We start from the raw sequence: 13,230 nt of genomic DNA, 5'->3' as shown, positions 1-13,230 counted from the left end.
AGTATATAGGTGAGTCTTCTTTTTTTAATCCATTCAGTCACTCTGTGTTTTGATGGGAGAATTTATTATTTCTTTTACATTTAAAGTAATTATTGATAGTTCTGTCCTTATTGCTATTTTGTTCACTGTCTTCTGGCTGTTTTGTAATTCCTATTTTCCTGTCTTCTTCGCTTGCTTAGATTCTTGTCTTTTTTGGTCTACTTAGATTCCTTTACCTTTATCTTTTGTGTGTCTACCACAGGCATACCTCAGAGATATTGCAGGTTCAGTCCACTCTAATAAAGCAGTTATCACAATGAAGCAATTACCACATGAATTTTGGTTTTCTAGTGTATATAAACCTGTGTTTACCCTATGTTAAGGTCTATTAACTGTATAATAGTATTATGTATAAAAAGTGTACATACCTTACATTTAAAATGCTTTAGAGCTAAAAAATACCAATCATCATCTGAGCCTTCAGTGAGTCATTGTAGTAACATCAAAGATCATTGATCACAGATCACCATAACAAATAGTATAATAATTTAATAATTTGAAAGGAGAAAGGGGAATCAAGATGACAGGGTAGCAGGATGTGGAACTCACCTACCCCTACAAACACATCAAAAATACTTCTACAGTTCTCACAGAAAATTAACTAGAACCTAGCAGAAGAACGTTTTGGTTTTGTTTTTTGGCTCACACCACACAGCTTGCAGGATCTTAGTTCCCCAACCAGAAATCAAACCCACACCCCCTACAGTGGAAGCGCAGAGTCTTAACTGCTGGACCACCAGGGAGGTCCCCAGAAGAACTTCTGTACAACCAAAGCTGCAAGAAAGATCTCCATGTAACTGGGTAGGACAGAAAAAAAGACATCAGGTTGGGATCTGTGCCCCTGGGAGGGATCTGAAAGGAAGAGAAGGTTCACACGGGCAGCCTCTCACCTTGGGGAGCAAGCAGGTGGAGCCACAATCTGTGTGTCCCAGTCTTGGCGTCCTGCGGAGAGACTAGCCCCCTTGGCTGCTCGGAGAACCACTGGGACTGTCAGAAGGGCTGGAGAGGCCAAGACACTACTCACAAGGATTGTGCACATGCTGGCTTGTCAGCAATCAGGGCAGAGAGAGCCTGGCACTGGCAGCTGCTGCCTCGCCACTCCCCAGTCTGAATTGGGCAAATACTCTGGCCCTGCACACTCCACGCCACAGCCTGGTGGGAGATCTGGGCCAACTGGGCCCTGGGAAAAGACTCGGTCTGGACACAAAGACCAAGGGTCTTGGGTGTGATCTTGGTGGGGCGGCTGGAAGCAACCATTGTCCTTGCGCACACAGGGCAGCACCCCAGGAATCCCAGGCAGACAGGCCCTGGGAGAGGACTCAGTCTAGCTATGCAGAGACAGTCTGGAGAGCCCGGGATGTGATCCAGCAGGGCAGCAGCAGACGTTGTCATGTGTACAGGAACATGCAGCAGTTCATCTCTCATTGCCCATAACTGGCGATTCCCTATGCATAGGGCACATGAGAACACCCACATCAAAGTGGGTAGAAGCTGAGGCACAATCTTACCATAACCAACCCCCCGGCCACATGGCACCCCACCTTCAGGAAGACACTCAAAACTCCAAGCTTCTCCTTGAGGAGCAAAGGGTTTAGACCCCACACTTGGCACCCCAGCTTTTAAGAGTCACACATGAAGACAAGCCCCTCAAACATCTAGCCTTTCAGGGGTGGGGGGCACAACTGCACAGCATGTGGGATCTTAGTTCCCTGATCAGGGATGGAACCCATGCCCGCTGCAGTAGAAGGGCAGAGTCTTATAACCACCAGACTACCAGGGAAGTCCCAAAACATCTAGCTTTGAAAACCAGTGGGGCTTGTGTCCATGAGACCAACAAGGCTATAGTGAACTGAGAACAGTTCTTAAAGGGTCCCCTTTTTTTAATATTTCACCTGTTTATATCATTTTCAGACATAGCTTATTTTATTGCAATTCACTTTATTGCTCTTTACAGATAATGCATTTTTTGCAAGTTGAAGGTTGGTTGTAACCCTGTGTGAAGCAAATCTATTGGCACCTTTTTTTTCAACAGCATTTGCTCACTTTGTGTGTCTTGTCACATTTTGGTAATTCTCACAGTATTTCAAATTTTTGTTACATTTGTTATGGTGGTCTGTGATCAGTAATCTTTGATGTTACTGCCACCACTTGCTGAAGGCTCTGATGATGGTTAGCATTTTTTAGCAATAAAGTGTTTTTTCGGGCCTCTCACTGTTGTGGCCTCTCCCGTTGCGGAGCGCAGGCTCCGGACATGCAGGCTCAGCGGCCGTGGCTCACGGGCCCAGCCGCTCCGCGGCACGTGGGATCTTCCCGGACCGGGGCACGAACCCGAGTCCCCTGCATCGGCAGGCGGACTCTCAACCACTGCGCCACCAGGGAAGCCCGCAATAAAGTATTTTTAAATTAAGGTATATGTACATTATATTTTTATACATAACATTAGTGCACTTGTAACAGTACAGAATAGTATAAACATAACCTTTATATGCACTGACAAACCAAAAAATTCATGTGATTTGCTTTATCGTTGTAGTCTGGAACTGAACCCTCATTGTCTCCAAGGTATGCCTGTACCTTCTAATGAATTTATTTTATTGTTTCTTGTAAAACCAGGTGTATTGATATCAGAGTCACTCAATTTTTCTCAGAAAGTATTTCTCCATCACTTTTTTTTCATGAGATGTAGCAGTCCTAGAGATTTTTATTTTATTACAAAGGCTTATCGGCTTTTTAATATTTTTTTATTGAAGTATAGTTGATTTATAGTGTGTGTTCATTTCAGGTATACAGCAGTTATTCAGTTATTATATATATATTTAGTTATTTTATTAATATATATATTATTACTTTCCAGATTCTTTTCCCATATAGGTTATTACAAAATATTCTCCCTCACTTTTTTTTTTTTTTTTTTTGGCGGTATGTGGGCCTCTCACTGTTGTGGCCTTTCCCCTTGCGGAGCACAGGCTCCAGACGTGCAGGCTCAGCGGCCATGGCTCATGGGCCCAGCCACTCCGCGGCATGTGGGATCTTCCTGGACTGGGACACGAACCCATGTCCTCTGCATCGGCAGGTGGACTCTCAACCACTGCACCACTAGGGAAGCCCTCTCCCTCACTTTTGAAGAATAATTTTGCTTGACACAGAGTTGTAGGATGGTGTTTTTTTACCTTGTTCACTTTAAATATTTCATTCCATTCTCTTCTTGCTTGCATAGTTGGGGGTTTTTTGTTGTTGTTATTTTGTTTGTTTTTGGTATGTGAATGTTTACAGCAGCTTTATTCATAATCACCAAAACCTGGAAACAACTCAAATGTCATCTGGTGAATGAATAAATTATAGTACATCTGTACAATGCAGTCCTACTCAGCAATAAAAAGTAATGAACTATTAATATATGCAACAACATGGATAAATCTTATATATATATATTTATTGCTAAGTGAAAGAACCCAGATTCCAAAGGATAAATATAGTGTGATTCCAGTTATATGATATTTCTTGCTTGCATAGATTTTGAAAAGAGGTCTGATTTAATTCTTATCCTTAAGTAAAACTGAGGTTTGTTTCTTCCCTCTGGCTTCTTTCAGAATGTTCCCTTTGTCTTTGATTTTTCTCCAGTTGAAAATGATGTGCTTGGCAGTGCAGTTTTTGTGTTCTTTTCTTGTTTTTCATGTTTTGTTTTTCTTAGCTTCCTGGATCTGCAGTTTGCTGTCTATCACTAATGTTAGGAAAATCTCAGTGATGATTGCTTCACTTACTTTTCTGTTCCTTTCTGCTTTTCTATCAGGTATTCTCATTGTGTGTATATTACACCTGCTATCATTGTCCCAAAGTTCTTAGATGTTGTATTCTTTTTTGTCTTTGCATTAGGCCCTGGTGAAATAGTCTTTTTTGAGGATAGGCCTTGTTAAGAATAGCTATTTCAAAATAGCTTCTTTCTGTCTTTCCAATTTTGGAAACAGTGGTTTGCTCTTTATCTTCAGTTCTTTGTTTTTTTTCTTGTGAGGTTAGGAATGATGGTTTCTAAGTTCATTATACAATGAACAAGAAAAAAGTCTCTGTCTCCAGTTTTTTATGTTTGACTGCTGACAGCTTTGAAGCCTCATCCCTCCTTCCTCCTCTTGTGACCCACATGTATCCATGATGATAGGAAAGCCTTAGTTATCCTTCCTTTCGCAGTGACAAGAGATTCAATTCATGCCAGCTCCTGCCCTTGTATGTGAACTCTCTCTTCAGTCCACCCACAATCTCAACTAAAAAATAAGTCCATGTACTTTTTCCTTGCACTCTCAAGCCATTTCATGCCTTCTTGAGAGGCCTGCCTTACTCCCCAGAGACCTCAATTATGGAAGTAATAAACCCTTTTGTACAGTGTGTGGTGTCATCAGTTTACATATATCTATACTTGGGGTTGGGCTGTTATGCTTCTGTGCACCATATGGGAGCTCAGAAATGAGAGATGTTGGGAGGATTGCCTCTGGAGTGGCTGGCCAGGAAACTTCCACTTGAAAATAGAGAATTGAGGTTTTACATTCTTTGGAGGAAAGCACTGTGAATCCTTTATGTATTATATAATCATGGGCAGATTCACCATCAGACCTTTGTGGAGTGTAGTGAATTCCTGTGCAATATGCAGCTCTTAACCTGTTCCTCAAGGTTATTTAGCAAGGGCTTTGACCAAAAAGAAATCTTTTAGCACTTTATCATTTCATTATGTGTGCCTGTATGTGCTAAAAACTGGCAAGAAGCAGCCCTGAGGCTCATTGTGTATAGGGTTTTGTGGAGGTCTAAGTAGTTTTGTCTTTTTAGCATGTCATATCATGTGAAGTTGTCTGAGCCTTAACTTCTGAATAACTTTCTAGCTCCATGAATGGGACAGAGAGAGAATGGAGAAACTGAGTCCACAAAAATTTTACACAAGCTAAAAGTACTACTTCTTTACAAGAATATTTTAACCTAACCAGTTGCACCTGGCTATTTCTAATCACCTGGAATAATTCTCAGGCCAGTATGGCAAACTGATCCTTGTCACAAGTTGGATTTCCACAGGCCTCCTGGACTCTCATGTTTGGTGATGGGAATAGAAAAAGTTTCCAGTTCTTCACTGTGTTTTATTCCTTAAAAACTCCTGCAGATTTGACCTCATACATCAGTGGAGTGTACTGAGTTAAATGGTGTGTAATAACAAAGGAGATAAGTTTTTCTCACAAGAGATTGATGTGTTTAAAATGATATTTGATTCATTTGTGTAGCATTTCTCTCATTTCTCCAAGGTGCTCTAGACCCTGACATCAGAGAGCAATAACATTTAAAGTGATCACAGTGAAAATGAATAAATAATTTGCGTGTGTTCATTATGCTGTTAAATTCATGAAGAAGTAAGTAAGGACCTAGAGTCAGTTTCTCATGACCAAGACATAAAATAAATGTTTGAAGGTGACAGAATCGTATGTAATCTTCCTATAAATTGAGTATAAATCCCCAGTTCTGTCAGATTCTCACATCTTACTGGAAACATATTTGGAATGTTTTAGGACCCAGTGACCTTTGAGGATGTGGCTGTGAACTTCACCCAGGAGGAGTGGGCTTTACTGAATCCTTCTCAAAAGAAACTTTACAGAGATGTGATGCAGGAAACCTTGAGGAACCTGACCTCAATAGGTAAGCATGACAACGTTTCTTCACTTCTTCAGTTAGAGAACAAGTATTTCTTGCCCATCAACACTGTTCCAAGATGTGGAATGTGGAAAAGGAATACAGTAGTCCCCCCTTATCTGCAGGGGATACATTCCAAGACCACCAGTGGATGCCTGAAACTGCAGATAGTACTGAATTCTATACGTACATACCTATGGTAATAAGTTTAATTTAGAAATGTGGTGCACAGTAAGATTGATAACGATAACTAAGAATAGAACACATAATAGACATGAACTTAACATGCATAAGTGTTAAATGTCCATAACTTTTGCAGTTTGAGATGAGACAGCAAAACTAAGATCAATTTCTTTTTCCTTCTTCAGAATTTCACGATAGAAGATTCATTGTTTCTATAGATCTTAGCAACATCAGTGTATGATTTTTTTCTTCCTTTAAATCAAGAACTTTCATCTTTTCACTTAAAGGAAGCACTTTATGACTTTTCTTTTGCATATTCTAATTACCAACATCACTATTCTTGCACTTTGGGGCCATCATTAATTAAAATAAGGATTACTTGAACACAAGCACTGCAATACCACCACAGTGATCTGAAAACTGAGATGGCTACTAAGTGACTGATGGGCAGGTAGCATATACAGCATGGATACAGTGAACAAAGGGATGATTCACATCCTGGACAGGACAGAGTGGGACGTTTCAAGATTTCATCATGCTACTTGGAAGGTGCACAGTTTAAATTAAGATTTTCAGACTGAAATTGACTGTAGGTAACTGACACCACAGAAAGTGAAACGGTGGGTAAGGGGGGACTGCTGTACATTGATAAATAAACTAAGCATGGTCACAGCTCATCGTGGACCTAGAATCTAATATTTTTCTATAATTTCCAATAATTTGCATTATTTTTCTGGGTCTGCATTTTAGGAAAAAAATGGGACAATCATAACATTGAAGATTGGTACAAAACCCAAGGGAGAAAACTAAGGTGAGTCACACACACAGTAGATAGCAGTGTGCCACATGAGAATCCTGGTATGTCATAAACTTTTTAAAATAGCGAAAAAACAACCCCAGCTTCAAAGTTACCCTTAAATTTCTTTCACTGAAAACATTTACTTAAACGTGACATAGATGTCCAGTGCTTTTGGAAACAATATTAAGAAACCCAATATATTAGTATTACTGTTTTCATAATAGCTATGTCAAGCCCTCTTACAGAGCTTTCGGTATAAATCGCCCTCAAAAAATTCAGAAAGAGCAAAAAACCTTCACTTTTGCTATAAAATATAAAATTGTAATTCTGATATCCTCTAATAAATGTGAAATCGTTAAAGAAATCATTAATAATTTCTTATTTTTTACAGAAGCCTTATGGTAGAAAAACTCTGTGAAAGCAAAGAAGGTAATCAAGATGGAGAAACTGTCAGCCAGATTCCAAATCTAAATCTGAACCAGAAAACTCTTTCTGGAGTAAAACCATGTAAATGTAATGTGTGTGGGAAAGTCTTCATGCATCATTCATTCCTTAATAGGCACATCAGATCTCACAGTGGACACAAACCATATGAGTATCATGAGTATGAGGAGAAGCCATATAAATGCAAGGAATGTGGGAAAGCCTTCAGTTACCGCAAATCTGTTCACAGACACGAAAGGACTCACACTGGAGAGAAACCCTATGAATGTAAGGAATGTGGGAAAGCCTTCACATGGCTCACAACTTTTCGAAGACACGTGATAACACACACTGGAGAAGGACCCTACAAATGCAAGGAATGTGGGAAAGCCTTTAGTTGTTCCACTTCATTTCGAGCACATGAAAGAACTCACACTGGAGAGAAACCCTTCATATGTAAACAGTGTGGTAAATCTCTCAGGTCTCCTCTAGGTTTGCGAATACATGAAAGAATTCACACTGGGGAGAAACCCTATGAATGTAAGCAGTGTGGTAAAGCTCTCAGTTGTCCCAGTTCCTTTCGAAGACATGAAAGGATTCACACGGCAGAGAAACAATATGAATGTAAACAATGTGAGAAAACCTTCAGTTCTCCTCTAGGTTTGCGAATACATGAAAGAATTCACACTGGAGAGAAACCCTATGAATGTAAGGAATGTGGTAAAGCCTTCATTTCTCTTTCAAGCATTCGTACGCACATGATAACACACACTGGAGATGGACCTTATAAATGTAAGGAATGTGGGAAAGCCTTCATTTGTCCCAGTTCATTTCGATCACATGAGAGGACTCACACTGGAGAAAAGCCATATGAATGTAAACAGTGTGGTAAAACTTTCAGTTGGCCCAGTTCCTTTCGAATACATGAAAGAACTCACACTGGAGAGAAACCCTATGAATGTACAGAATGTGGGAAAACCTTCATTTATCGCACTACCTTTCAAGGACATGTAAGAAAGCACACTGGAGAGAAGCCCTATAAATGTAAAGAATGTGGGAAAGCCTTCATTTCTCCCTCAAGTGTTCGAACACACATGATAATGCACACTGGAGATGGACCTTATAAGTGTAAGGAATGTGGGAAAGCATTCAATTTTCCCAGTTCATTTCGAATACATCAAAGAACTCACACAGGAGAGAAACCCTACGAATGTAAACAATGTGGCAGAGCCTTCAGTTGTTACACATCCTTTCGAACACATGAAAAAACTCACACTGGAGAGAAACCTTATGAATGTACAGAATGTGGTAAAGCCTTCATTTATCGCACTACCTTTCGAGGGCACATGAGAATACACACTGGTGAGAAACCCTACAAATGTAGAGAATGTGGGAAAGCCTTCAGTCGACCCAATTCCTTTCGAAGGCATGAAAGATCTCATACTTAATAGAAACCTCTTGAATGTAAGCAATGTGGGGAAAACATCAGTTGGCCTTCATCTTACATGTGAAAACTCCCACTGGAAAGAAACCCTATATGTGTAAGAAATCTGAGAAAACCTGATACAAATTAATCCATGTATAATGTTCCAGAAAAAAAATAACCTGAAAGAATAATTCTTAGAGTTATATTGTCTTTATCAGTGCCTCATTCTTAAAGCGGATCTCTCAACTGGATATTTACTACTTACGTTCAAAAATGAACACTGAAGTGAGAGAATTCTGTAAGTACTGGGTAAGCAGTACTACATAATGATTAACAGGTATTGTTTTGCCCTTAAATCAACATTTTTCTCTTTTCATTTTGAAGCCTGTTTGATCCATGGTTGAATTGACATGTATGTCTAATACGCAGGTTGGTTTAATTTTTGTTTTGATTGTTTTGTGTGGCGTTATTGATAAATGACATTTTGATATTTGTTGGGATTTTCGTATTGGCCTCCTGTAGTGCCAGGTATTGGATATTCCTTACCCATATATAGTCAATCCTTATGGGGAAACCTACTCTTGTTTTGGCCAGAAGAGCCTATTTCATTTTCCTTGCTAGTAAAAGATGGCATAAATTTGTAAATGTCATAGTGTATATAGTCTCATGTGAATTTCTATGTTTTGCTCTTTGTCATTCCTTCTGGCTGGGATTTGAATAATAAAGAGTCTGCATTAACACATTGACCAGGGGATTTTTGCAGACACTAACACCTGTGGCCAGCGATTTGTTACGTAAATGAATATTGAAACACCCATGTTTGAGTAAATATCAACTTTTTTTGCACTTAATGTATTTATTTGAAACTTTGTACATGTGTTACTAAGGCATTCTAATATTTCTTTAGAGTGTAATAGGCAGTATAGCAAGCACCTCTGTGCAGGGGAACAGAACATCTATTACAAACATACTGTTTCACTGCACTTTCCCCTGGAAGAGAAGACTTTTTGGCGGCATTTTTTTGGTCCTATAGGTATTATTTTCTCTAGAATATGTTCTTTTATTTTACTTGATAGTCAACAAGGTGGATCTTTGCGGGGTACTCTTTTAAAAAGGCCACAAGAAGGACCAGGTGCGGGACTACCACTGCATTCACCAGAATGGTCAGTTACCCATTCTCTAGCTACTGCTAACAAAAATTGCTTGTAAGTCATTTTATTTTGTGCATTAAGGCTACAGTAAATTTTAAATGCATTGAATAAACTGTAGTTACTCAAATGGAAACTCATTTTCTTATACCATTTTCAAGTTTTCCAGAGGATATTGAAGTTTGCCAGATACTGATCAGATTGATCAACTCCTTTCATATATTTATTATGCTCTAGTATACAAGTGGGCTTAGTTATCTGATGGCCAGTCCTCCTGTCTTCCTTTCCTGTAGATGCTATGGAGGCATCATGAATAGTTGCACCCTGCGGACTAGCCTCTTGTCTTTCCATGTAAGAAGAATCACTTATCCCTTCCGTAAGAATGTCATTTCTCCCCTCTGTAGATGTTTAGATTTCTCCTTTAATTGGTTTGGTAGACCTTGATTCTCTCTTATAGTCCCACAAACTCTGGCTTTAGTTTTTAAAAATATTTTAGATGTGGACACACTGTTGTAATAATTGTCTTGGTAAATATGGTGCCATGAACCAAGATAAGGTTGTAGGACTGATAATATTGTTTCTTGCAGTTCTTTACTTCACCCATGTAAATCTCAAGGTTGCATATATACCCAGTTTCACTTTTGCTAACGGTCCTGACCAAAATTCCATATTTTGTAAGTTTTCTAGGATTTGAATCTGAGTTGTCCTCTCCACTTTATCATTCTCTCATCAAGTTATAGCTCTTGTTTGGGTATACAGAATGATTGAAATTTTAGTAGAAAATAATCCAAAAGAGGTTTAACTTTTGAAATTCTGCGGGAAGTGGAGTTTTCCGAATTATCATTAAAGTAAAGAAACATCATTATTTGTTCAAACATTCTTCTCGTCATAGTCTTTGGGAGGATAGGCGTTTCAATTAAGGGTCAGTCGACCAGTATTCTTTCCAGTATGACTTTCTTATTTGTCCCATCAAAAGTATTAATCCAAGAAACTTCTTCGTGTCACTATTGTTACATCAGTCTATTTTAAAGCCTTATCATACTTTTTATATGATTTTTCATTCTGTTGGTGATACAAGTATGAGAAGGAACCAGCTCAAAAAAGTTGTTACCAAAAATTAATTCTGTTATTTCACTAATGCTTTGCGGGTTATTTGCACCTGGCACACCTGTAAAGTCTTCTGATTTTTGTGAAATGATGTCTTCAATCCACTCTTCTGTAGAAGCAAAGGAGCATTCTCCAGCGCTGTGAGTTTCGTTTTCATTTCATGTATCAGAATCAATCACTAAGGTTTTTTGTCTTTTTTTGGTCTAATATTCACATCATCTGAATCAGAACTATATTCTAAGATACTAGTATATATGTCTCGTGGACAATCAGAGAAAGTATCTGCATAAAATTCATCAAAAAATTCTTCACTCAAAATTTCACGATGCATCATTTTTGAAAATTTTATGGTCATAAACTTGCATTTATAATATATACAAGATTGGAACAAAAACCTAACGGAGCAAAATGTGAATGATAATGACAATCACAAGTTGTATAATGAACCTTGATCAATTTTAAGCTCTAACAACTTTGCACAGTGATGTTAATTGTATCACTCTCTAAAAACGTATTGGTACACCTCTGGTCAATAACATTCAGGTAACAAAAGATGTATTAATACATCTCCTGTGAATAATGTGGACTTCCCTGGTGATCCAGTAGCTAAGACTGCACACTGCCAATGCTGGGGGGCTGGGTTCAATCCCTGGTCAGGGAACTAGATCCCACATGCTGCAACTAAGAGTTCGCATGCTACAACTAAAAAAAAAAAAAAAAAAAATTCCACATGCTGCAACTAAGACCCAATGCAGCCAAATAACTACTAAAAAAAAATAATTGTTGGGCTTGCGTGGTGGCGCAGTGGTTGAGAGTCTGCCTGCCGATACAGGGGACATGGGTTTGTGCCCCGGTCTGGGAAGATCCCAGTGCCGGGGAGCAGCGAGGCCTGTGAGCTGTGGCCTCTGAGCCTGTGCGTCCAGAGCCTGTGCTCTGCAACGGGAGAGGCCACAACAGTGAGAGGCCTGCGTACCGCAAAAAAAAAAAAAAAAAAAAAGTTGAGACAGACCTGTCACTGAACGATAAAATGTAGAATTAGACTTGGCTCTCCTACATTGTTTTGTCACCTGAGTAATGTAACATTTTCTATAATCCATTTCTCTTATGGTTCCATGTGAGAATTCACATGTAGCCTCACTCACATGAGATTTGGAATTCAGAAATACAGGAGGCATTAATCATATTTCAGCACTGTGCAGGGAGACAGATGTGTAGGAACTTTGAGGATACTTGTTCTAGCCTGTTTTCCTGATTCCTTAACCTGCCAATCCAGAGTATCCTGGAAACGACAGTCAGCTGGTTGACTTCCATTTTCTCAGACATGTAGGTTTCCACACATCTTCACAGGTTCCACATCAAAGATCCATCATAGTTTGGATTTTCCTTCAAGTTTCCATGAGTCCACCAGGCAACTAATTCTAACTTTCATAGTTCAGAGTATTCTCTGATGCCTAGATTTCCATCTTCTCTAGATCATATTCACTTAAGGTCTAATTTGTGTAGTAAACACCTAATTCTGGTAATACTGCTAGTGACCATGTGTTCCTGACTCCACTATGACAGCTATGGTTGCACAGTCCAAAAGAACCACATTGGAGTTTGTTCCTCTGCTGCACTGTTCAGTGACTGCCCTGGCCCAGCCCCTCCAAGTAAGAATTGGCACCTTCCTCATATCAGGCAGATTGTGGGTGCTTCACGTTGCTCAGCTGTATGCAATTCCTCAGTACATTTTCAATTATGTTTGATTGTGATTACAAGCAATACATTTTTGTTGAACAGAATCTTCTATTGTTTCTTAGAAATATTTTCATTAACTGTTTTCATACAATTTGCATACTAATAAATGTGTTTTTCATTTCCTGAGCACATATATTAAAATATTCTGTTGTAACTGGATTTTCAGGTGAACTTTGTAATTTGGTCAACTTAATTGCTACACATTCTCATTCAATAATCCCTTGTATATACATGTTTGGGTATTTTTTTCCTCTGGTAAATTTTATTTTTATTTCTACATAGTTATGATTTTTGTCTTGAAATGAATTTCTCATTTGTTTTGTCAACGTCATGTGGCCAGAACCCACTGGGATCACAGCAGCGGTCAACAAGAGTGGTGTCATAAATTGTAGTACTCAGAATGACCACAAACCCTAAATGACTGGATTTATCAGTAAGAGGGTGCTCAAAAGGATTTAGGATTTGGGCTTTTGCTAGGTGATTTGATTACTGTTCAGGGAAGCAAGATGTTTCTGGATGTACTGGTTGCTGCAAGAAGGTGAACTTAATTCTATTATAGGTAATCATAATCAGTGTTTTCTAGAAGACAAAAACAGTGTAGTGAGGCTAAATCTAATTCACAGGAAGCTCTGCAGTCATATTATTAAGAGGAGAATCTTGGTCATTCTTATGATTTGGAATTATCTCATCATTTTTAGTGATATGGTTAC

At 39.0% G+C, this 13,230-nt stretch overlaps 1 protein-coding gene across 5 annotated transcripts in view; it reads left to right on the top strand.

The window, feature by feature from the left end:
* The window catches only part of ZNF14 (zinc finger protein 14), a 299,800-nt gene extending 287,207 nt beyond the window's left edge, over positions 1-12,593 (top strand). For 4 of the 5 annotated variants that reach the window (XM_067032591.1, XM_067032590.1, XM_067032592.1 and 1 more), the window contains 3 exons: positions 5,577-5,703; positions 6,631-6,691; positions 7,071-12,593. In XM_067032591.1, the coding sequence (XP_066888692.1) occupies positions 5,670-5,703; positions 6,631-6,691; positions 7,071-8,550 (1,575 nt within the window). In that variant the 5' untranslated portion in view covers positions 5,577-5,669 and the 3' untranslated portion in view covers positions 8,551-12,593. The remainder of the gene's footprint in view (positions 1-5,576; positions 5,704-6,630; positions 6,692-7,070) is intronic. The other variant, XM_067032593.1, reaches the window with a different exon arrangement.
* Positions 12,594-13,230: the final 637 nt, after the last annotated feature.

This window comes from Kogia breviceps, chromosome 4 (genome assembly GCF_026419965.1).
Source record: "Kogia breviceps isolate mKogBre1 chromosome 4, mKogBre1 haplotype 1, whole genome shotgun sequence".
Classification (NCBI taxonomy): domain Eukaryota; kingdom Metazoa; phylum Chordata; class Mammalia; order Artiodactyla; family Physeteridae; genus Kogia; species Kogia breviceps.
Note: the sequence above shows the minus strand (reverse complement) of the source record. Positions and strands in the feature narration are given on the sequence as shown.